Raw genomic sequence first — 25,648 nt, forward strand, 5'->3', positions numbered from 1 at the left:
CTGCGCTTTCCAAGATCAAATTCTTTCAGCCTGAGTTAAATGTCGTCGGAGTTGGACTGGTTGGGCCTTAGAGCCCCCTCCTGGAAGCCAGGGGTATAACAGCAATCAGATCAGGCATGTGAATGCAAGCGTGAAGTTTGGTTATACAGTAGGTGCTCAATGAATGGATGCTATTGAATACTCAGCTGAAAGGAATTCAGGTTTTACAGGCCCTTTTGGTGTTTTCATAGATGCTGCCAGGGCCCTGACCACCTCCCCTCATATTGTGACTACACGTCTTCAGTTACTCTGCCCAGGGGCATCCTCTTTGGATGGGAAATTAAAATTCTCTTTGTGGGAAATTAAAAGCTCCCCAGGGAGCAGCCCTTGACTCTGACTGATGGGCACTGGGGGATAACTACCCCAGCTCTCTCCTCCCCTCAAGTGAAAGAACTGTGACGTATGTGCTCTCTGCTGCCTCCTGTTGACCCTCAATGGAGCTGTGTCCCATAATACCCCCTGTACTGGCTGTCTTCTGGCTCCTGCCTCACTCCCCACCCCCCACGCTGAACTTCCTGGGCTTTTCAGGTAAATTCCTTGCACTCACTCCTTATCTCAAGCTCTGTTCTGGGGAGTCTCAGTGAAGGCAGCTTTCTAGGTGTCTGGCCACAGGCCTCAAGCCCCTGGACTAGGAAGCTCCCCCCATCGCCTAAATTGCACATGGTGAACTTGGGGCTTCATCTACACTGGTGAGAGAGGCTCCACCCCCATGGGATGGTCAGGGGTGGAGGAGGTAGAAGCCCAGCCCTCGGGCAGAGCCACTTTCATTACCAAAAGATGGACTGGGGATTCAGAAATTGCATAGCACAGCTGCATCGTGCAGGTCCTGTGCCTGAGCCCACACCACGCTCCCCTCAGCCCTGGGAGGCTGGCATACAGCATTCCTATTTCTAGAGTTGCCTTGCTTGAGGCCAGGTAGCTAGAAAGAAGCTGGGGCAGGATTTGCACCCAGATGCGGGCACGCCAGAGCCCAATCCCCATCCCCCACGCATGTCCCGCCATCCATCCTGGTGGCAACCCTGGGACCCCAATGCTGAGTTGGTGCCACTGCTCAGGATGGAGGGTACCTCCCCCGCCTGCCTGGTGTTCAGCACAGGACCTGATAGCCCAGGCTGTCTCTTGGACTCGGCTGGGCTATTTGTTAAAGATACAGATTCCAGGGGTGCCTGGATGGCTCAGTGGGTTAAGCCTCTGCCTTCAGCTCAGGTCATGATCTCAGGGTCCTGGGATGGAGCCCTGCATGGGGCTCTCTGCTCAGCGGGGAGCCCTCTTCCCCCTCCCTCTCTGTCTGCCTCTCTGCCTGCTTGTGATCTCTGTCTGTCAAATAAATAAATAAAATCTTAAAAAAATACAGATTCTGGGACCCCCACCTGACCAAGGGAATCTGAACTTCTGGTGTTGGCTCGGGGGCACCATTCAATTTTAAGAAATCTCCCCAAGCGGTCCTAATAGGTAAGAGGGTCGGGAGCCTCTGCCTTGGAGGAGAAGGGGTGGGGGTGACAAGGCTTCCTGTGACCCTTCCTGGCATTTACGGGACACTCCATGCCAGGCTTCACCCTCGTTTTATCCAGACACACTTAATCTGTGCTGGGGTTTGCAGGGGCTCTTTTGAGGAAGGGGAAGAGGATGGGCCCTTGCGATGGTGGGGGTGTGTGTGACACAGTCGAGATGTGATCTGAATTGAGGGCTCTCTGGTCCCAACAATGACACTCTTTGCTGTCTCAGGAAGCCATGGTGAGGAGCCAGCCTCCACCCCACTGAGAGCCTGGCTGTGGCCACCGACTGTAGACCATTCTCCTCTCCTCAGGGAGGTGGACTCAGCGGCTGGTGGGGAGGAAGCCATCTTGTATCGAGTCTGAACTCGGCCACTCACTGGGGGGGCTTCTTGAAGTCACCCCAACACACAACCCCACCAGTTCAGGCTTTCTCCACTTTTTTTTTTTTTTTTTTTTTTGGCTCTGAACCTCCTTGGCTGGGAAGACCTTCTTAGAGGAAGCTTTGTAAATGAATAAAACAAAATACCCAGGATGGCAAGGGCCCCTGTTATCTTTAAAATACGCTGATCACAGTATTTTTTTTCAATGATCTAATTAATTAATACACTTCTTTGTTAACTCACTACATAACTTCTAACTATAGGTTTGAGAGTCATCAGCATCTGAGGGTGAACATAAAAGAAATTTGGAGGTGCCTGTGAGGGTGAACATAAAAGAAATTTGGAGGTGCCTGTGATCTCTTATCACGCCCCAAGAAAACATCTGATTTTTTATTGGGAACCCAGGCTGCACTGAGGGTAACATGGCAGGGGGCTGTCTGCCTTCAAGATGGAAGGAAATGTGAAAGTCCGATTAGTGGCTTGTGGAAAATAAAGATGTGGTTCCCCCCCCCCCCTGTCTGATTTCACACACACTCCCCACACTGATCAATGGGCCTCTGGCTAAGACCTCCTGTATTAGTGGGAGATGAAGGCAAGCTAGTGGGGCCCCGACTGCATTTAAAAAAGAAAGGCAGGGGTGTGTGTGCCTGGGTGGCTTGGTAGGTTAAGCCTCTGCCTTCGGCTCAGGTCATGATCTTGGGATCCTGGGATCCAGCCCTGCATCGGGCTTTCTGCTTGGCAGGGAGCCTGCTTCCCCCTCCCCTCTGCCTGCCTCTCTACCTATTTGTGATCTCTGTCTTTCCGTCAAATAAATAAATAAAATCTTAAAAAAAAAAAAAAAAAAAAGAAAGGCCGGGCCATCAGTGGACACACAGCTTAGTGACAGGACACACAACAAGGGCACAAATCATCTCTGCTGTGTTTGGATGTCTGCCTGCTGCCTCCCTTGTAAAATGTACGTATTTCTGTGGATTGTGGTTTAGAATGGCTGGAATGCCATGGGCTTGGCCTGTCTGGATCTTGCTTTCCTTAAAGTGCAAGGTAATTAGGCCCAGCGCTTTGGATCACTTCGAGGAATGACTGCACCAGGATGCGCAGAGGACCCAAGAACCCTCAAATGTTGGGTCTCGTTGCTGTCACTCGGCAAGCGTGCAAACACCTCCGTGGGGTCTGTGGGCACTGGAGGGATGCTCATGCTACTGGGGTTGGGGGTTGGGGGTTGGGGGTCCTGGGGCAGGTGGGGAGACCAACACCCCAGGACCCAGTGCCCCTCTGGACGTCCCCCACAACCCACGGCTCTAGCCCCAAGGCCGTGCTTACCAGAATCCCAAAAGCCATGACTTTCAGCACACATTCCAGAGAGAAGAGGGAGGTGAAGACGATGTTGAATACTCTCAGTGCGTTTTCATAAGCCACCGAGGCCCCATAGAACTGGAGAAGGGAAGAGGAAAGACAGTGGAGTCAGCGGGCAGGGCGGAGGCTGGGGAGGCAGGTGGCTTCGCGACTATTCTGCCCCGGGGCAGGTGGGACTTGGACACTGGGCTTCCCAACATCCTGTGGAGGCGACCCAGGTCCCAGGCAAGCCCTCTGTGGGCTAGGCTAATCTTTTCACAGCAAAACAAGCACTTTCTCAAGTCCTGCCTTAGCATCCCAGATCCTAGGACTGCCTGCCTGATGGCACTCCTGGGGGGACGAAGGAGGACATGTGTAGCATCTTTCTGCAGGACTTTCTGTTTGTTTGTTTGTTTTTTCCCTTCAGATCTCTCTCTCTTTAAATCCTTACCTGTGAACTCCCATAAGATCACTCCCTAGCCCAAGACTTAGAAAACCTCCAGGACCCCCAAATCGTTCCTTGTATGCCTTTCTAGTCAGCAGCCCACCCCAGAGGTAACTTCTTCTTTTTTTTTTTTTTTAATATTTTATTTATTTATTTGATAGAGAGAAATCACAAGTAGGCAGAGAGGCAGGCAGAGAGAGAGGAAGGGAAGCAGGCCTCCTGCTGAGCAGAGAGCCCGATGCGGGGCTCGATCCCAGGACCCTGAGATCATGACCTGAGCCGAAGGCAGAGGCTTAACCCACTGAGCCACCCAGGCGCCCCCAGAGGTAACTTCTATTCTGACTCCCTCTGAACTCTTCTTGCCCAAACTGTTTAATTAACGTTCAAGTTTATAACCTTGAGCCCTGAGAACCAGGTTACAGGAGACATGGCAGGTAGACGAAGAGGTTACAGTTCCCCACGAGAAAACCAACGCACCCGGCGGGGGGACCATTTTCCTTCAACTCATCTAGTTTCCTCAAGAAGTCCACAGCATAGGGGACAAAGAGGAGGGGCGAAGATGGAGTTGTAAAAGACAAAAACCAGAGAAAATGGGTAGCCATTTGGATTTTGGCTCAAAAAACAACTCCTGGGGCACGTGGGTGGCGTGGTTGGTTAAGCGTTAGATTCTTGATTTCAGCTCAGGTCACGATCTCAGGGTCGTAAGATCGAGCCCCATGTCAGGCTCTGAGCTCAGTAGGGAGTCTGCTTAAGATTCTCTTTCTCCTTCTCCCTCTGCCCTTCCCCACTTCTAAAAAACAAACAAAAACCCAACTCTTGCTGTAAAAGACATTTTGGGGATGTATCTTAGAGAACTGTCACTCATCTTGTTGAGCTTAAGAATATGGAGGAAGGGGCGCCTGGGTGGCTCAGTGGGTTAAGCCTCCCTCTGCCTTTGGCTCAGGTCATGATCTCAGGGTCCTGGGATCGAGCCCCATGTAAAGCTCCCTTCTCAGCGGAGAGCCTGCTTCTTTCCCACTCCCCCTTCTCCTGCTCTCTCTAATAAATAAAATCTTAAAAAAATTTTTATTTATTTATTTGATGGGAGTGGGGGCACAAGTAGGCAGAGCGGCAGGCAGAGGGAAAGGGAGAAGCAGGCTCTCCACTAAGCACGGAGCCTGATACGGGGCTTGATCCCAGGACCCTGGGGTCATGACCTGAGCCGAAGGCAGCTGCTTAACTGATGGAGCCACCCAGGTGCCCCTCTAATAAATAAAATCTTAAAAAAAAAAAGAATAAGTAAGAAAACTTCTTCTTAGAAATACATACTGAAGAATTTAAGGGCAAAATACTGCGGTGTTTGTCATTTAAAATAATTTAAAAAATAGATGAAATGTCCAGAACGGGTAAATCCATAGAAACATAATGCAGATTGGTGGTTGTTGGGGGCTGGGGGAGGGACCCGGGGTAGGGGTGGCTGGTCATGAGGATGAGGGGGGTCCCTTTTTGAGGCAATGAAAATGTTCTGGAAGTAGGGAGAGGTGACGGTTGCCCAACCTGGTGAATGTACATTGAACTGCACACTTTGAAATGGTTAATTTTATGTGATGTGAATTTCACCTCAAGAAAACAGAGAAGGTAGATGAAGCAACCTTAGAACCGTGGGCACCTCTGGGTGCTGGAGACTAGGTACTCATGAGAGTGGGGTCTGGGGACCCGCGGCCCCAGTATCCTGGGGGATCCTGACTTGGAATGTCAGGATCCCAGCCCGATTCTGCTGAACCGAATTCTGCATGTTAATGAGACCTCCAGATGATCCGTGAACACACGGCAGCCTGAGAAGCGCTGTGCTATACTATTCTTTTCTCTTTGAAACTGCTCATGATTCTAACAATGAAAACATAAAAGAACTTGCTTATGGGGAAGCGTTTCAAGCAAAAATAGGCACTGCTTTTTTGCCAATCCAAAAATGAATAGCTTAAACATCGAGTGTTTTTGAAGTGTCAAGAGATATGCTCGTCTCTTTGCCTCAATGTCCTCATTCAATCCTTGTCCCCACCCGGGGACGGGAGGAGCGTGCTATTATGGTCATCCCCATTTTATTGACAGGGAAACTGAGGCCTGAGCATTGCTGGTCCCTTGCGCAAAGTTAAATGCTGAGATAAATGGCAGAGCTGGGCTTATATCCGGCCCTTTGGTTTCCAAACCACAGGGTGAGACGTTCTGACTTTTCACCCTGAAGAGGCTCTGTGGCCCCAAGAGTTGCGAGGTCCGTGCCTGCACCTCCTTCCTCAGTTTAGCCACAGGACATTTATAAAGGGCCTCCTGTGCCCTTAAGGGCAAGGATTCCTTGAACCCCAGGAATTCAGGGGTGACAGGGACTTGCCTGGGCCCTCGGAGCTCACAGGCTGGTGGGGGAGCGTGCCGGGCAACCCGACGCTGATATGATATGGCTCATAGGATCACTGGTGCTTGCAAAGACAGGTGCCTCGTGCAGTCATGGGAGGTCGGGAATGGCTTCCTGGAGATGCAGGTGGAAGGAGCTGGCCAGCCGAGGGGTGGGAACTGTGTGTCCGGCAGAGGGAACAGCCGGAACAGAGGCTCTGCAGTGGTGACGGAGTGTGGTCTGCCTGGGAAACTTGGGGCACATGGCCCCAGGGGGCCAGAGGAGGGCGGGTGTGAGGGGCGGGCACGCATGGGGCTTACGCAGGCTGGGGGCTCACCTTCATCATGAGCACGATGGTGTTGAGAGCGATCATGGCCATGATGGTGTACTCGAAGGGTGGGGACACCACGAACTGCCACATTCGGTACTGGAAACTCTGCTTGTTCTGGGGCATGTGTCGGGTCAGCGGTTTGGCACTGATGGCGAAGTCGATGCAGGCTCTCTGCAGGAGAGAGGCCCGTGGTGTGAGGGCCGGGGGTAGGAGAGCACCCCCCATCTCCCTGGCCACGGCTCTCGGGCACATCTGCTCGAGCCTGTCCCTAGCCGGGATTCCCCACTCCCAGAAGCCCTTCACCAGACCACTTTCTTTTGCCAGCAGCTGCGGCTCCTTGAGAAGTCATGGTCTGCCTGATCTTGCGCTAACATGCCCCTTGTGACCTCCCCGAATCCCCGCAGCAAACACGGGAAGTGGGTACTCTCGATAACCCTACTTTGCAGGGGAGGAAAAGAGAAACTCAGAGAGGTTAAGCCCCTTGCCTGACGCAGCACAACTGCCAAGTGGGCCAAACCTGAACCTGAACCAGAGTCTGATTTGAAGTCTGACCGTGCTTTCCTACTGAATATTTTGCTTCTTTTCCTCCTTTGCTTTACAGGAAGGAGGAATAATGGCTGCTTAGTCTTAGGGGCCAACAGAGCAGAGGAAGGATGGATTTCAGGTCCTCTTCCTAGCTTGGATGATTCTAGAAGGGCAAAGAGCCAGGTCTGTCCTCTCTGGAGGACTGGATTTTCATTCATAAATATTCACCACCCTGCCCTCGGGGAGATCATACTCCCTCACCCCGCTGATACCAGACATTGATGTGTGACTTGCTCTGGCTAATGAAATGTGGACAGAAGGGACACGTGTCCCTTCGGGGCACAGAGCACAAAAACTGGACCGGGGTTTGCCATTCTCTCTTCTTGATCTGCAGAGACTCAGAGGGTAACCAGAGTAAAGATGACGTGGACCAGAGTCCCCCAAGACATGTGGTGTTAAGCAAGAACTCCATCAATCCCTTTGTGGGTATCTGGCGCCAAGATTCTGGAACGGCAAAGCTATTCCAAACTGACTGATACAGACACCTGCGGTCGGTGTGTCTTCCTCTGAGAACCCCAGGACGGGCTGTCCAGCAGATGGACTTCTGCCTGCAGGATGCTGCTGTGCCCACCCCAGATGCTCCCAAAAGCTGTTTCCTGGGTGTGTGTGTGTGTGTGTGTATGTGTGTGTGCGCATGTATGTGTGTGCGTGCGCGCATGTATGTGTGTGTATGGGGGGGGGTGTCCTCAATTTTTAAACAAGGGATGCAGGCAGGAAGTAGCACCTCATTTTTCTCCAGGCTGTATTCCTCCATCATCTTGTCCCCCTGCTCCTGGAAGGTGATGATGATCAAGGCCACAAAGATATTGACGAAGAAGAAGGGGAAAACCACGAAGTAGACGACGTAGAAGATGGACATCTCCATGCGGTACCCGGGGCTGGGGCCCTGGTTCTCAAAGGTGGCGTCCACGGAGTGCTTGAGGACTCTGTGAGGGGTGGGGTGGAGAGAGGGGGCAAGTGGGTGGGTCACAGGAATGGAGGGAGATGTTAAGAGAAAACAGCAAAGAAATGAGAGTAGTCATTGTTTTCAGATGCCAATGACTGTGGTGACTTTACAAAGCCAGAAGTCTTCCCACCTCCTTTTGTCTGTGGGGAGGATCAAAAACAGCATCCGTTACCTTCATCAACGCTTCTGGAAGGTTATTAAGTGCTGGGCATGATTTTATTTATTTTCTCGGCCACCCTCTCAGGGAGGTTACCACTGGCTCCTTTTTGCTCATGAGGAAATTAAGGTTTAACAAATTAAAGTGACCTCCTGAAGTTCACCCACTAAGGTCTGGCCAAGTTGGGATGGGAAACCAGGTTGGTGGTGATGGATGGGAGGGTGTATAGGGTCATGGAGACAGAAAGGAGTGTGTGTGGGGGCATTTAAGCACAGCTGGTGATCGGAGCCAAGAAGGGGTAGTGGGGATGAACGTGGGTGTGTATGTGCGTAGCTGCTCTGAACGGTTGCACAGATTGTGCACTGCTCAAGGGTTCTGTGCTTAAGGGGTGCCATTCATACTGTAGTCATGATAGATTTGTGTATTTATGATGACAACTTTTGGGCAGGTGGCCATGAAATACCTCATTTGAACAAAACCATTAAGTATATTGCAATGATTTTCTGACAGATGGAAGTGAAGTCTGCTGAGGAAGCGCTATCTAAAAAATTTTCTCCGAGGTGCCGTATGGGCTAGCACTGGCCCCATGTAAGTGGGTACTGAGTGTGTGTGTGGGTGGGTGGAGAGGCACAGGAGGGCTGCTGTGTTTCCTGAGAGCAGGACGGAGGGAGGCGAGGACGAAGAGGGTGCACTGGAGTCCACTTGCATTTCTGAGACCTCTGGGAGGAGGGCCAGGACTTGGGTGAGGAGCGTGAGGCACTTGCCTTGGACACAAATTAAGGAGGTGCCAAACCTCTCAGTCATCAGGAGAAATATCATTTTACTGCAATATTTAAGCAAATTATTACAAATGCCAAAAAGACCTATGATGAAAAAAAAAATCAACATTTGAAGTAAAGACAGGTCCAGCTCTGGACTTGCACATGATTCAGCCTCACCCAGGCCCTTGCCCTGTTCTGGGCGAAGAATGATCCTGTGGTCACAGGGACTTGGGAAATGTCATGTCCACACACCCTGGTCCTGGAGATCTGCACTCACCGGCACAGGAAGGGTTAAGAGATGGGCCTACCTGTGTCTAGGAAGCCTCCCTGCAAATTAGAAGCAATGCCTATTCCACAAACAGAGTCTGGCAGACGGAGCTCAGTGAGGGCTGGGTTCCTGTCCCACAGGCCCAGCCACACGTTGCGCAGGCTGGCGTTCCGGTGACAGCCCCTCACGCTCCTAGCGGGGTCTCCACCTTGGGAAGCCAGGAGCCAGCCTCTCCTCAGCCAGGCCTTCCTCAGTACTGGGCTCTCAGATCCTCCCCTGTCCTGCTCCCTAGCCGCCCCCCGCCCCCAGCTCCACCGTGGGGTTCTCTGGTGGGCCACTCACTGTGGCCAGCCTTCTCCCGTGGACACAGTGAAGAGAGTCAGCAGAGCCCACAGCACGTTGTCATAATGGAACTCGTATTTCTTCCACTGTCTGTCCCGTGCCTTCACCTCGTTCTTCTCGTAGAGGAGGTACTTGCCGCTGCCACAGAAAATGGGGGCCATGAGTAAACAGAAGAAGGGGACACTCATCTCCAGCAGTCAGAGAGAGAAGAAAGAGGAAGAGGGGACCACCAGCCCCCACTGTGTCCCTCAGCCCAGGCAGCAGCCTCCAACGGGTCTCCCTGACGTCTGTGTGCGTCCACTTGGAGACAAACCCCCACATGAGGCTGGACTCAAAGCCACGAGCCGACTCAGGACCAAGCACTCTCTTGTAACACAAAAACTTCCGGTCCTGCAGGTGGGAGCCTCAGCCTTGGGGGGTTGAGAGCAGGACGAGAGAGAGGCACATCTCTGGGTTCCTCAGGCCGGAGGGGGCGACTGCTGCTCTTTTTCAGGGCAGGACACAAGGCTCAGCCCCAGACATGTGGCCAAGTGTGTGGGGTCCTTCCAATGTCAAGACCTAGCCACCAAAACAAGAGGCTGCCATTCCCTGCCTAGTCAGGTTTTACACCGGGCGATGGTAAAATTTACAGGGAGCTTAGTTAAAGGCTTAGCAATTTCTATCACGAGGCTGACCCAAAGATGGGGGCGACTTCTGGTCTACAGTTTCTCCTCCATGACTCCAGAATCTAGAAAATTATGAAAACTAAACACTTTTCTCTTAAGTCAGGGGTGGCAAGTTATGACCCGCAGACCAGATGTGCATCTGTTTCTGTATGGTCCACAAAGTGAGAACGGTTTTCTACCTTTTTCAGTGGTTGAAAACAAATAAAAAGAATGCATTCGTGACAAATTAAATTTGTCCGGCATTCACAATTTTCATTTCTAGAAATAAGAACACAGACATGCCCGTTTGTCCCCGTGTTGTGTGGCTGCTCTGCATTAGGATGGGAACGGACACGGGCTACTGAGGTCTGTAGGCCCCCTAGAGATCAAGCACATAGGATCCGGCCCCTGGCAGACAAAATTTGTCTACTTCTGACCTAATTTGTTTGGCAATAAAACCTGACCCGACTAGACCTGAAGCTCTTCACCCTTGTCATTTGTCCCATTTAGTGCAAACAAGTGGCATGGTTCCCAGAAAACAAACAAACAAACAAACACACAAAAACAAAAAATCGGTTTGATTACAGGGATGCCTTAGACCCAGCTGAGGGTGCGACTGATGTCCTATGTGTAACTCGCACTATTTGATCTTTCTAAAATCGCAAAACATTTTCACTTTGAAACGCCATCTGCCGGTAAAGGTTTTCCAAAAAGGGAACGTGGACGAATATGAATAGCCCTCACGTGACAAAGGTGGGGACCGGAGCGATGCACGGCAGATGCAAACACCAAAACCTTTTCTTCCCACTCCAGTCCCAAGCGGGTTGCACCTGGGTCATGTCCAGGGGGTTTCCAAGCCCAGGGGCGCTTCTGGCCCCTCCCCAACCCTCCCCTGGCCCGCCCCGGTGCGGACACACCGAGGAGAGCAGAGACCCACCGGCAATCTTTCTCGAACTCCTTGGACTCGTCAGTGCAGTGGAAGAACTTGCCCTTGAACAGCTGCACGGCCACCACAGCGAAGATGAACATGAAGAGCATGTAGACGATGAGGATGTTGAAGACATTCTTGAGCGAGTTCACCACACAGTCGAACACGGCCTGGGGGGCGGGGGGCGGAGAGGAGAGAGGGCATGAGGGGCTGTGGGCTTGCCCGGCTTCTGCCTCCAGCAGCCCGTGGTACCAAACGTGTGGTCCGTTTGTCCACGTTCCAGACAAGCCCTTTCCTGTTGATTCCAGGTCCCTGCCTCCCTCTCTTCCTTCTGCCCACTGAGCAGTAGGGGGCGCTCCGGCTTTGGGAGCTGACCTCCCAGGCCCAGGAGATTCCATCCTGGGTGAGATGGCATCTTTCCATCATCTCCCAAAGAAGGCAGGGGTTCCTCTCGCAGCCTCTTCCACCCCGTTCTGCTTCTAACCATAGTGGGTCCTAACCACAAGTGGGTAAGGGTCCTCCAGCCCCCTGTAACTACAGGCCAGCTTTCCTGGGGGTGGGGGGCGAAGGGGGGGCTGAGTGCATAGCTTTCAGGGGGCTTGGGGAGGGGGCTGCCACCCAGAAAAGGGTGAAGAACCACAGCACCGAATAGGGCTGGACTGCATCGTACGTGTTTCAGCGCAAGCTTTCCTGCCCAAAGGGCTGCCACATATCTGGGAGCACAAGTACCAAAGTCATGGGGGAGGGGCACATCCGGGCGACAAAGGACCTTCCTTTAGGTCCTGCAGGAGCCCAACGCTAAGTGGTGTTGAACTGCATGGTAACAAAGTCATTCACTTTCCACTTTTTCCCTTCAGTTCTTTTGGGTGAAGGAGAAAGTCTTGCTTTGTTGCCACTGTGAGCACCTAACCCTGATACTTTTTTTTTAACCTGGGAAGAGCAAGTACCCATGTCCGAAGCCTTTTTCAGGCAATCTTTCTGCCTAGATCTTAATAACCGTGTCTTTTGGGGGGAATGTATTTAGTTTTACCTTCTGTTAACATTGGGTTCCAATTTGAGAACCTTGGCATAGCATTTCCTTTTAAAACACATTCGTTTAAATTAAAAAAAAAAATGAGGACTTTTCATGAAGTAGGAGATAATACAGGTGGCCTTCGGGTGGAACATCAGTGGAAAAGGTGTGTTTGAATGACTGGGTTGCATTTCCTTTTCTTTTCTCCCGTGTCTCCTGAATGACAAGCTTGGGAAATACTGGTTCATACTATTTTGGAACAGGAGATAATAGAGCCTAGAACAGACTGGTGAAAAGTAAAAAGTTGTGTGGGAGCAGAAACCCAGTTTCTGGCTTCCCACATTATGGTTGTGCCCTATTTTATCCATATGATGTCCTCCTGTGAATTAGGAAAAGGGATCTCCACCTTAAGACATTTCATCTAATGGAAAACTGTCACAATACACAGATTTTGTTAGATCAACTCACTTTACTGCCATCTGCTGGAAAGTTCTAATAATAAATATATCCATATATGACGGATGTGATGTTATCAGCACCCCTTTCAATGTCGTGCCTTTGAGCAGCATGCAACCTGTCCAACTGTACATGGCAACCCAGACAGGCCTCCCACATGCCCCAATCTCACCTTGAGCTTTGGCAACCGCTTAATGGTTTTAAGAGGTCGTAGCACCCGGAGGACTCGGAGGGATTTAATTGTGTTGATGTCCTTTCCTTTGCTATTGCCACTGTGGAGGGATGTTAGGGTACGGAGAGGGGAAGAGAGGGAGCAGAAGTCAGTCTGGGTGGTGGGTGGCCCACAACTCCATGTGACCCCCCCCCACCCTCTCAGGCCTAAGGGTCTGAGGGGAGCCTGGCACAGTCCTGCCCTTTCTGGGGAAGCGTGGTAAGCATTCCTGCTATGTTTGAGCTCAAGAGATAATCAACAGATGGCCTTCTGTGGTTCTTGTCTCAGGATTTGTTAAGGTCCTCCACCACTTGGCCTGGCTTGAGTAGCTGCAGGGGTGGCAGGGGGGTGCTCAGACCTAGCAGAGGAGAGCTGGCTGCCCTTGTATGCTGGCTGGGGGTGGTCTTGGTGGGCTCTTCCAACAGGATTCAGGAAGTACTTAATGTGGTCCTCCCCCAGTATTCTCTGAGCCCACATGAAAGGAAAGAACCAGACTTCAGATGCCCATGTTGAACCTCTGCCAGGATCCCTTAGCCCGTTTTTCCGGAGAGCTGCATAGAGGTTTTTTAGTCCGGGGTCTATTGGACTTGAGCCTTTGCCCTATGGCCCCTGCAGATGCTTTCCTACCCTTACCCAGCCATGATGTGGGTCCCCCAAGAGGAGGGCATTGGGTGCAGCCATCAAGGTCTTGTGGTTAACAGAACTCACCATCTACCCAGTCTCCCAAGTCAGAAACCCAAATGTCACATTAAGCTTCCTGTCCTCCATCCCCAGTGGGTTACCTCCATAACATCTCCATCCTCATCCCTGGGCACCATCTTATGCTGGACTCTCGTTACCCATTTCCCAGTCCCCCACACCCTCACTCCCTGTCTCTCTCTCCTTTGATCTTTTCTGCACACAGTGGTCAAAGTCAATGACCATTTCGCTCTCCCTCTCAGAATCCTTCTGGAGCATCTGAATTACTAGAAGTGGAGACTTTGGGCGTGGCATTCAAGGCTCTTGGAAATCTAACCCAACTTACCTTTGCCTTTGCATTCCCATCGACCGTGACACACCCTTTGGTCACAAAAAGCTACACTCTTTGTTCTCCCTCTGCTTTTGCACATACTGTTCCTGCTGCTGGCAATGCCCTTCCTCCACCTCTCCATTCACAGGACCACGCAGCCCCCAAAGCCAAGTTAGTTGGTCTTTTATCTGACAGCCTTCCCTGATTGCCGCTGGGTTTTACCGGCCCCTACTCTGCTCCACAGTCACCTCTGCTTCTGTCTTTGGCTTCAGGCTTTAGACAGACAACCCCTCAAAGGCTCGAATTGTGATTTATTCATCTACGTGTCCATTTTCCCTTTCATCTTGGTTCTTGTCCCAGCCCCCATCATGTGCCTGGCATGTGGTCTCAGGACGCCCATGAATGGATCTAGATCAGAGTTCTTTGAGGGTCCTGCAGTGAACATCTCTCTCTCTTGTTACCTCGTGGGTCACATGGAGAGCTATCCCAGGGACCCCCACTATGATGTGTCTGGGTATCTGGGCACAAAAACAACCCTTTTTTTTTTTTTTTTTTTTTTTTTGCTTTTCCCTTTTTAAAGCCAAGGTCATCATTGTTATCTCAAGGCCGTGCCCCTGAAGTGACACATGTCAAGAGAGTCACTGAGGTAATGTGAGGCAGAACAGGGACACAATGAAATAATTAGACCGCACAGGGAAACCAGTGATTTCTTCTTCAAGAATGTTTTAGGCCTTTTGCTTTGGTAAGAGTGGAAGGTCTCCAAGATGTGCTAGGAGGTCTGTAATGTTTCCCTAACACTCACTAATTTCTCTGGAATTCCTAGAAGCCAGCTTGAATGTGACAAGTCACATTGTCACTGTTTCATGCCTGTGGGATTCACATTTCCAGCCGTGGTTCTGTCTGAGGTTAACAATACTGGTTGTAACGGGATGATCTAGTTTCCCAGCAAAAACTGAAGCACAGTTTAGACTACGTGTTGGTGGAAAAAATGTCAAGCAGGTGGACATCTAGGTTGTATGTGGAACCGGCTACAATCGAAGCGCTGAATGGCTGACATTTGGAAGCATGACTCCCATGGGCATATCCACTCTCTGAAAAGGACTCCCTGGCCTCCCTCCTGCGGGGCCCTCTCCCCCCACGAGGTACTTTGGCCTCAGGTGAGGCTGAGAAACAGTCTTGTTTATTGAGGCAGTGAGGAGTGTCCCTGGCAGTTTGGGTTCTGAGCATGCAGGAATGGCTGGCTCAAGGCGCGCTCACAGAAACAACCCAACTTCGAACCGGCTTTGCTGAAAGTGTAGATGCTCCATGGGAGGCCAATTTCTCCTTTTAGAGCCCAAGTCCTGGTTGTGTGGCTTGTCCTATCTCGGGGTCTGGACACGCTTACCACTCTAGGAACCGCCCCACCACGTTTGTCTGCCTTGTTGAAATCACACCTTGCAGAGGCCCCGCTTCCCCATGTCCTTTCTATTCTCTGCCAAGAACTGGACTCATGGTGGGTCATGGTGGGAGGCAGTGGCCAAGACCCCTTAGGGATCCTCCTCCCCGCAGAGAGACTGAGGGCGGGCTCTGGTCACTGCAAGCAACGGACGGCAGCAAAAACAGAAGGCCGTGGAAACAGGCCCAGAACCAACACAGCTGCACCAGGGCATGGAGAACGAGAGACAAAATGAGAGAGAGAGAGAAAGAGAGAGAGAGAGAGAGAGAGAGAGAGAGAAAACTTTACCGTGTACTGCTCCTGGTGAGGTGGCATCGGAAGGAGAGACAGATCGTAAGCGGCCTCAGAAGAAAGAACACAGAACACACACATACACACGCACACACACCTGAGTGCCCCCTGCCCTACCCGGGCACCAGGAGGGGCAGCCTCAGGCTTGTGGCTCTGGCCGACATCCAGCCTTCCATCTGGAAGCCCCCCGTTCAGTCCCCTGCCCTCGGCAGGCTCCTGGCACTGCCCAACAACACCAAGAAAGCCAAATTTCCAAGTAGCAGGACAGCCAGAAAGTTGTCAATGACCAAAGGCAAATTCACCACTGAAGGTCACTGCCAAGAGCTGGAGAAACCCCTTTTCTCCAGAGGTTCTGGGGCTGGAAGGTCTTAGAATGGCTTGGAAATTGTGAGCTTTGGAGTCGGGTGGGGGGCACTGGGGTTTGAATCCCAGCTCTGCCCCTAATTATTGTCCTCATCTGCAAAACAGACCTTGGGGATTCTGATGCTTGATACATGGCCTAGCTATGGCCTTGACTTTACTCCCTAAGTTAGGAAGGAGAGGGAGGTCAGCAAAGAGTTCCAATTTGGGGTGTAGTTAGACACAGTCTTGGGGGTCCTGAGCCGAAGCTCTTGGCATCTGACTCAGCCCCTGCACTTATCTTTGGAATCAGGCTTGGTCTCATGACAACGCTCCAACCATGGCTGGAGGTCAAGGCCAGAGGAACTTGAATGTCATCAGAAACTCTTCTACCATAGGGGCACCTGGGTGGCTCAGTAGGTTAAGCCTCTGCCTTTGGTTCAGGTCATGATCTCAGGGTCCTGGGATCGAGTCCCACATCAGGCTCTCTGCTTGGCAGGGAGCCTGCCTCCTCCTCTCTCTGTCTGCCTCTCTGCCTACTTGTGATCTCTCTGTCAAATAAATAAATAAAATCTTAAAAAGAAAAAAAAAAAAAAAGAAATTCTTCTACCAGGCGGGTACTCTGTGGAACTTCCTGTCTGTTGCCTCTTTCAAAGCTAGTGACTTACCTTCCTTCCTTCTTTCCATTTAACATTTTATTCAAAGTTAGTGATATTTCTAAATGCAGAATGGTTTAAATGTCTACAGATATTCCTGCTGGATTTTTCCTGCCCCCCCCAACCTTTTGATTTCATCTTCCAGGTTCTCAAAGCTCAAGGTATCTAGGACTTATCATATACATGGAATCGTGTAGATTCTCCTCGGTGGATTATTATAGATCTTTCAATGACAGTGATTTCTGCCTGACCTCCTGACTTTAAGTGTAAAATGTGAGCCTTCTGAATGTCACTATGTTTGCCTGTGGCACCATCATGCCTGTTTTCCAGATGAGGAAGCTGAGGCCCAGAGAGGGAGAGTGACTTGCCCAAGGTCACACAGCTTGGAAGAAGCAGACTGAGATTCAAAGCCCGGTTCGTGTATCTTGCACTCAAGTCTTCTTTTCCATTTTGTCACACACAAGAAAAATCATGTCTTCAGTGCAGGGGCTGGGTTGAGGATGGGATTAAAAATGCGGCAGCCCGAGGGCTCCTTCTTTGGCTTCCTGGCAGTTCGGCTCCTGAGCATGCAAGAGAAGCTTGATCAAGGCGTTCTGCCAGCTGTGCTGGCCTGCCTTGAGGGAGGAGTGGCAGCACCAGATGGACTCTTGGCAGTGAGGGCAGGATCACGATCTGCCAGCTGCTGAGACATGTCAGTTGGCCACCCCGATGCATGGGCACAGAGCATGAGATCACGTGTGACGGCTCATGAGATGGTGTGTTAATGGTGGTCGCGTGGACACGGCACACAGTCGGTGGAAGGAGCAGGGCACACACACACACACACACACAGATTCGGGTGAGGTGCAGGAGGGGTGGAAACTATCAGCAGAGCTTCAACACATCCCTTGGAGAACCACAGGGATAGTTTTCCTACATCTGAGACGGGGCCACGATCACAGCAGAATCCTTGCCTCCTCCCCAAAAGGCCAGACCAGCAAGATTCCTTTCAACGAAGAAAGGAGCAGTCTTGTGCCCCCTTCCCCAGGCTTTCGAGGAACCTGGTGGCTAAGCGGTCAAGTGTCCTTCTGTTGATTTGTGAAAGCTTCCACGTTCACAGCTGTGAGATGGGCAGCACCCTGGAATCTGTCGGTTGAGCCCCACCTTAGCGATCCTGCCAGACTCACCTCTGGGCCTCAGTTTCCTCCTCTACAGAATGGGAACAGTGAGACAACTTCCCACAGGAGGTTGCCGGGGGGATTAATTATATGGAGTTTGTGATGGACTATCCAGTCAAATTTTTTGGCTTTATGGGGAAACTGAGGCACAGAATGGCGACGGGACATGCATATAAGAGACAAACTTGTAGACTTGCAGGAGGCTCTTTCTAAAGCAATAAGACTAATTAACACCTCTCGGGGGTCTCAGCCTTGTCTGTGAGGAGATGGGCACTGGACTGATAAATTGAGCTAAAAGACCAGAAAGGAAAGAAGCAAAGGACTCTGGGGTCGGGCTCTCAGGCTGAGACCCTCAGAGACTTCCCACTCCTACCAATGTGATATCCATGTAGTAACAAGAAAAGATAGTAAGAAAGTCCTCATAGGGCGAGAAATGTTCTCAGGCAAAAGAGGCCAGAAACCTGCAGCCAGGGGCAGGATTCTGAGACCTTGCTGAGGAGACCTCCTGAGGACTCCTGCTTTGGATTTTGGGCAGATATAGCCCTGGGCATGCAGGAGTGGCTTGATCAAGGTGCCTGGCCAACTGTGCCAGGCCTGCAACCCTGCCTTGAAAGAGAGGTGGCAGCACCAGATGGATTCCTTGCAGCAAGGTAGGAAGGGTCTTGGCAGGGGGGTCTCAGGGTCTACCTCTCCTATCCCCATGACCATCACACAAAGGGACTCGCATGGATGTCAGCTCTCCCAAAACCCCTTGAGAGCGGCCAGCACTTGTCAGGATCCCACTGGAAAAATTTCACACCCCCAGTTCCTGCATGATCTATAAGCCCATTGAGGCTTAGAGGATGTCCTTAAATCACAGTCTGGACCTTTTCCTTGCATACGAATTAAAAAAAAAAATACAAAATGGGGATTTTCAAGGTCATGGGTTGGCTGGCTTTATGCCTGTAGCAACTTCATAGAAGCAGTTTAAAAGACTGACTACAAATATGCTGCCAGATTTCTGTGAGTTGTAGGCTCATTTTAAATGCCCTTGTATAATTTCATATATAAAATGAAAATTCAAAAAAAAAATCAGCTCCCTCTAGCAGATTCTTTTGCAACACAAAGAATCATACTGCTGATTGATTTTTGGTGGAAAAATAATTTTGATTTTGCAAATTGTTTGCTTAAAGTAGAGCCCAATTATAGCTCCAGGGATCCTAGAAACAGCATATTGTCAACTATAGCTTATTATGGCGAAAGTTCTCTGGTTGAAAGTCCCACGTCTTTGGAAGACCACCCATTCCCCAAATTGTGAGGTCAAATTGGGGGATGGAGGCGAGGCAGGGCAACTGTGGAGTCCCCCTCCTTCTTACTGAAGCATGTTGGCTCCGACAGAGGTCTGGGAAGAAAGTGCCAAGGCCAAGGGTGAGCTGATGGGCCCCTGTCATCACTTCTTTTGTTCTATACCCAGTGGTGGCCATGGAGAGCAAAACTCCCCACCCCAGGCAGAGCTGGCAAAGGAGTGGTTGTGTGTGGACAGATGGATGTGGCTGACAGGGTCCGCCTTGACCTATCATCTCCCGAGCTCTAGGAGACTTGATGGCTGCTGGGAGGAAATCACCCTGGAAGGCTAGAGGAAGTCTGAGCGAGGTGCCTGCTAACTTGCCCTCCCTTGCCGCAGAGGCTGTCCCGGGTCAGAAGTGTCCCCTTTCTCTAGGCCACACAGGTTAGGTAGATGGTCAGGCCCAGGGGGCCAGGGTCAGAGGAGGGAGAGAGAGAAAGAGAGAGAAAGAGAGAGGAGAGGAGATGAACCAGACAGACGGACAGAGACAGAGAGAGACATGTATGTGCTGGGGAGGGCTGGGTAGGCAAAGAGAAGCAGAGAGACAGAAGGTGATAACAGAAAAGAGAAAATGCAGGGTTGGGGAAAAAAGGAAGAAAAGGATGAAAAGGGAGAGACACACAGAGAGAGAGGGAAGGAGGAATGGAGAGAAACAGAGAAGGAGAAAGAGCAGGAGAGGCAGTTAGAGGGAAGAAGAGAAAAAAGGGGTAAGAGAAAGAGGCAGAATGAAATAGGAACGAGGGAGGGAATGGGATTCGGGACAGAAATGGAGACAGACAGCACGGAAATAATTTCCACAGGGGATAGAATCACTCAGGCTGAGGGCAGTAAAATATTTTGGCTCCTCAGAATTGAAATTTTCTCAGGACCTAGCACGGTGCCTACCAGATACCTTGTAGGAGTCGTTCAAATACCTGATGGAGGGAGGAACGAGCATATTTCGTGACATCCTTAAATATACTTTAAAAATCTTTTTGGAAGCAACTGGTGCTATCTTGGTAGGAAACAAATTGTATCTTACTTTCTTACTTGTATTTTCCATTTCTCCGAATTCTTTTTTTTTTTTTTTAAAGATTTAATTATTTATTTGACAGAGAGAAATCACAAGTAGACGGAGAGTCAGGCAGAGAGAGAGACAGGGAAGCAGGCTCCCTGCTGAGCAGAGAGCCCGATGCGGGACTCGATCCCAGGACCCTGAGATCATGACCTGAGCCGAAGGCAGCGGCTTAACCCACTAAGCCACCCAGGTGCCCCCATTTCTCCGAATTCTAAGGAGGCTGATTTTTTTCCCCATTTTTTTTTTTTTTAGTTGTCAGCGTTCTGCAAAATTTTTGTTTACATCCCTCATCCATTTATCTACTGAGGTTCATATTTCTTGTTGATTTGCAATTGCTTTTTATATATGAATGCCAATAGTTCTTTGTCTTATTTGTGGCAATCTTTCTCCTCTAATTCACCGTGCACTTATTTAATTTTTGAAACTTCAGAACATGTTAAAAACATAGTCAAATTTTGTGGTTTTTTAGTGTTTTCCATTGCTCTAATACTTAAGTACTCATTTAAAAAAGGGTAAGAGAGAAGGAGGGAGAGGAGGAAGGAAGGAGAAACAAAGGAGACAAGGTAGAAGGAGAGCAGACATAGAAAGAGGAAAAGAAAGTAGAAGAGAAAGGTGGGGGGTGGGAAGTCTGGTCAGAGTCAGAAATATATCAGCCTCCTGACCCTTATGGTACCTCTCCACCAGCTTGGAGACATCCAGAACCTTGGAGCTTTCTGGCTGTTCTGACATAAGCTGACTTCATTGTTTTCCCACAGAAGAATCCGAGAGTGGCCCACATTAGTCCCTAAATTGGAAATGAGCCACCACTCTGGCCTCCTGACAAACCAAGTCTTTGTTATTTGGTTAGGGGGACATTCAAGAACCCCTAAAAATCTCCTGAGAAGGAAACTAGGGGGCAGAGGCACAAAGGAAGCCTCTGATTTCTCACTATGGGGGTGAGATGAGTCACAGTCCCTCCGAGACTTTCCTTTCTGGGAATGATCCATGGTGCTGGGCCCAGACAGGTCCCCAAGACAGTTCGTTTCTGGATTAGGAGCTGGTTGGGTCTTCTCAACCTGCTCCAAACATCTATAATTTGAGGAAAGCACTGCTAAGTTTGCTATCAAGGCCCTAAGATCTAGTGGCTGCCGGAGCAATCTTGAAACGGGTTCCCACAATTTGGGTGCCATCTTGGATGGAATGGCTGCTTGGCCCTTGGGTGCCATTCTGGAATGGCTACCCACAACCCAGGTGCCATCTTGGAGTTGCACAATGATGCATGACCTTTCTGGAGGCAGAGAGTCCTAGGACTGCCAGGAGAAGTAAAAGACACATGAAGGGAGTCACAGGTCTACAACTACAGGGCCTTCAGGCACAGGGTAGAGGGGGGTTGAATTCTCATGCACATTCATTTCCTGGTTTTCTTTTTAAGGGGCTCTCAGAGAGACAGCGGTTGGGGTGGAGCTTGTAGAGCAGAAGGAAGATGAGATGTCCCGGCGGGGCTATTCTACTGAAAGCAGCAGAGCAAGGATTCGGTGACGCGGCTGTGTGAGGAGGTAGAAGGTAGGGTCCCTTCTCCTTCTTCCTGCACAGTGGACGTCATGCAAAAGCCAGTTGAAGCTCTTCCTGGAGGCATGCGGATGTCTCCCACCCCCCAGAGCCCACTCTCCCCATCTCTACACCCTGAGAACATATTCCCTGATCCAGTGGGCTGCCCCAAACTAAGGGCAGGGGGCAAAGAGGCAAGTAGAAGCCTCAAGAGGAGACTTACGTGAAGGCAAAGGCCACCAGGGCCCCACTGACCACTATGAAGTCAAGAATGTTCCAGAGGTCACGAAAGTAGGCACCCTGGTGCAGGACGAGCCCCAGGTCGATCATCTACAGGTGAGAAGAGATGGTGCTCAGATCCCGCATCCCACCTTGGGGATCGAGACCCACCTTTCCAGCCTCTGGGGGAGGGGCACCAGGAGGCGACATAGTGAGGGATGGGACAGCAGCCGGAGGTCGTGGGGGAGCCCAAAGTATCTCCCCATCTCATGAGAGGCAGTTCTGACTTGCTGGTTCTTAGGCCCAAAACCTCGGGGTCCCCCTCGACTCCTCTTGGTCTTATTCCCCACGTGGAATCCATCAGCAAACCTTCCAAGAATCTGCCCACCTTGTCCACCATCACCCTGATCTGCCCCCCATCACCCTCTGCCTGGACTAGTATGATCGCCGCCTGCTCCTGGTTCTCCTGGCTCCCACCTGTCCTGCCCCTGCCTCAAGTCTGTCCTCCCCAACAAAACCAGAGGGTGCCGTGGGCATGGGTATGAGTTGAGTCCCTTCTCTGCTCAGAATCTTCCATGGCTCCCGCCTCACTTGGAGCAAAAGTCAAAGCCCTGCGGGTTCTGTCCTGTCACCCTGTTCTCATCTCCCTGCCCTGGTTTCCCATTTTTCTCACTCATTCCTTCCAGTCCTTGCTGCTGCTCCAACACACCAAGCATTTCTAATCCCCCGGGTAAGCCACCCGCCTCAGGGTGGCATTCTTGAGGTTGAAGATTCCCTTAGATCCCTGGCTCTCTCAGCACTCACCTTGATCACCATCTCAAAGGTAAAGACGCCTGTAAAAACGTAGTCAAAATATCGCAGCACCTGCAGGGGATAAAAGCAAGGGGGCAACAGATCACTAGCTTGCTCCAGCAGAGTCCCCATGAACCAAGTGATGGCCCACTGGGGTGTGTCGTCTCCAGAAAAGTCCCCAAGGAACACACTTTCCGAAGCAGAGAGGAAACATGGCTGCCACATACAGTTGGGCAGGGTGTGCACCGCACAAGGGCCCATCCCATCCTGTCTTAGTACAGATTTCTATGTTGTGTATGAAACTTTCCAGCAGATGGCAGCAACGTCCTAACAAAATCACTCAGGATGGTTGGTCTACCAGTGGGAAGGGTTTCTTGATTTGCCCAAAGCTGAAATATAAACTGAGGGTGGTCTTGGGGGAGTTCAGGGAGGACTGCATCCTTGTTGGGGATGAGTCTGACCTCTTAATGCCTTTGACCTTTGGGGCATCCTAGGTGAGAAACTGTAGGGTCTCTTAAACATGACCACCTAAGTCAGACCCCAGGGGGTCAAATTCACCACTGTGGTCTCCCTCCCAGCTCTGCGGCCACATCCTCACCATGGTGGGGTGGTTTGCCCTGCACCCCCTGCCGTACACAGATAGGGCCAGGCAGAGAGGTTTCTGCCTAGATGCGCAGCAGTCTGCAGCCTGTCCCCTCTCAGGCCCTGTCACCACACACCTCTGGTGGAACCTTAGTGTGAGGATGTGACTGGGCTAGTACAAAGGTCTGGCAGGTGGCAAATACAGGGGCCTGACTCCCATCACACTCACGTTAGGAAGGAGCTGATATTTCCTGAGGCCCACCACCAGAGGACGTCTGTGAACACCCGAGTCAATTTCAGGTCCTTCTCTGCTCTAGAATTCTCTGTGGCTCTGATCTCACTTGAGGTAAAAGTCATAATCCTCCTGCCCCCGCCCCCGCCCCCCAACCAAAGCCGTGAGCACTCTGGGGGGTTCACCTCTATGCCTTCACCTCCTCTCACTCCCCTTTGCTCTCTCTGCTCCTGTCACCCTGTCTTCACCCCAGGGCCTTTGCACAGGAGGCTACCTCTGCCTGGAATGCTCCTCCCCACATCCCACTGGATGCCCTCTCTCTCTCCTCCTCTATGGCTTGGCTTACACATCACTTTCTCAGTGCCGCCTTCCCCCACTGCCTGTTTCAAGTCCTACTTGCACTTTTCCTCACCAAGCCTACCACCCACCCTGGCAAACTATTTGTTATAATTTATTATAGTCATTAGTGATCTTAAAGTCCATGTGCCCAACCCGATGTCAGCCCCATGAAGGCATGAACATTTGGCTGTCCCTGTAGCCCCTCTGGGTCAATATCCAGGTCCAAGCATAGAGCTGGCACTCAAGAAATATTTGCTGAGGGACACCTGGGTGGCTCAGTGGGTTAAGCAGCTGCCTTCTGCTCAGGTCATGATCCCGGCGTCCTGGGATCGAGTCCTGCATCGGGCTCCTTGCTCGGCAGGGAGCCTCCTTCTCCCTCTGCCTCTGCCTGCCATTCTGTCTGCCTGTGCTCGCTCTCTCCCCCCCCCTCTGATAAATAAATAAAATCTTAAAAAAAAAAAAAAGAAATATTTGCTGAATGAAGGCATGAGTACTGGAACTGTACTGGGTCCTGTAGGTGCTGGGCTCTGTGATCCACGTGGTCGCAACTCACATTCCCATTTTGTGTGGTGCTCAAAGGGCCAGTAGGGATCAGAGTGGTCAGGATGGCCAGCTTCCTGAGGTGGGGCGACAGGTGCAAAGGGCGGGGGGTATCTGGGTGCAGAGAAAGCATCCGGTTGCACTAGGTAGAGGGCTCAACAAGGTCCAGGACCTGGTGTTCTGTGATCTCTGGGGGACCGTTTATACCCTGTCAATCCTGGATGCTTAGCCCTCTGCCTGGCAATACTGGCTGCTCATTTAGTAATGACTAAGCAAAGCAACGAGTGAAAAGCAGAGAGAGAAAATGGAAGGCAGGGAGCGGGGAAGGGCAGCCTGGGAGGTCAGGGGAATCTACTTCTGGAGAACGGAATGAATTAGATGGGGCAAGAGAAAATCAAGAGACCAACAAATTAGCTTTGACTATACTGAATATGGAGATCCTTTGACCTTTATGAATGGCAATTTCCTGTGGCTCAGTTTAATCCGATGGTGTTCTCAGACCCATTTATCGAAGAGAAATGCAAATCAAAGTCACAGACAGATTCCCCTCCATAGCCACGGAGTCCGCCAAGCACACAAGTCTCCAGCACCAAGTTCTGACAGGCTTGTGGAGCAGCAGGAGCCCCCCACGCTGCCTGTGCGAGCGTCATCGTATCATCCAGCAAACACCTGGCTGCAGCCGGCAAGCCTGACTGCACACAGCTTCTCTGATCTAGAAACTCCGCTTCTGGTTCTCTATCCTGAAGAAAGTCAAGCCCATGTACCCCCAGAGACGCACCCGGGGTGGGGTGGGGTGGGGTGTGTGGCCAGTGTTTTCACCTGGAAATGATGCAAACAGACATCAGCAGAGGAATACGAAACAGCCATGAAAAAGAATGACCGTCACTCCTTGCCACAATGTGTTCCTCTCACAGGGGACACGATGTCGGGTGACAGAAGAGAGGCATGGAAGGATTCTATCTGTTGAGGGTCAGAGAGGAGCAAAACCAAAATCTAGTGCTTAAGAAAGCACGAGCCCATGGGAAAATGAGAGCAGTTAAGCTCATTCCAGAAGTGGGGGAGGGGGTGTTGTGTCATGGTTACCTCCAGGCTTCGTTTCCCAAGGTCGGTGTGACGGACACTCAGGGCAGGGTCGTTCTCTGTGGGAGGGGCTGCCCAGGTGCACCGTCAGGGGGCTGAGCAACACCCCCGGCCTCCGCCCTCCAGACGCCAGTGGCTCCCTGCCACCCGCCCCAAGTCACGAAATGTGCCCACAGACATTGTCCCCGCTTGTGAACCTCGACTCCAGAGAGAAGAGGTGCACCGGGGAGGCCGTGGTCACGGGTGGTTTGTTCTATTTCTTGCCCCTGGGAGGGGTTGTGGGGGCTTTAAATCCTTGAAGAGATGGATCATGCGTGTTTCCTGCACTCTTCTGAGGTCTGTTCTAGTTCAGCCAACAAAAGAATGGGGGG

At 51.2% G+C, this 25,648-nt stretch overlaps 1 protein-coding gene across 8 annotated transcripts in view; it reads right to left on the bottom strand.

The window, feature by feature from the left end:
* CACNA1A (calcium voltage-gated channel subunit alpha1 A) overlaps positions 1–25,648 on the bottom strand; it is a 286,551-nt gene that overhangs the window by 35,520 nt on the left and 225,383 nt on the right. For all 8 annotated transcript variants that reach the window (XM_059389171.1, XM_059389172.1, XM_059389169.1 and 5 more), the window contains 8 exons: positions 22,517–22,576; positions 21,717–21,823; positions 12,660–12,759; positions 11,029–11,189; positions 9,448–9,585; positions 7,698–7,899; positions 6,395–6,559; positions 3,236–3,346 (listed from right to left, as the gene is read on the bottom strand). In XM_059389171.1, the coding sequence (XP_059245154.1) occupies positions 3,236–3,346; positions 6,395–6,559; positions 7,698–7,899; positions 9,448–9,585; positions 11,029–11,189; positions 12,660–12,759; positions 21,717–21,823; positions 22,517–22,576 (1,044 nt within the window). The remainder of the gene's footprint in view (positions 1–3,235; positions 3,347–6,394; positions 6,560–7,697; positions 7,900–9,447; positions 9,586–11,028; positions 11,190–12,659; positions 12,760–21,716; positions 21,824–22,516; positions 22,577–25,648) is intronic.

The sequence above is a fragment of the Mustela nigripes genome, chromosome 2, assembly GCF_022355385.1.
Source record: "Mustela nigripes isolate SB6536 chromosome 2, MUSNIG.SB6536, whole genome shotgun sequence".
NCBI lineage: Eukaryota > Metazoa > Chordata > Mammalia > Carnivora > Mustelidae > Mustela > Mustela nigripes.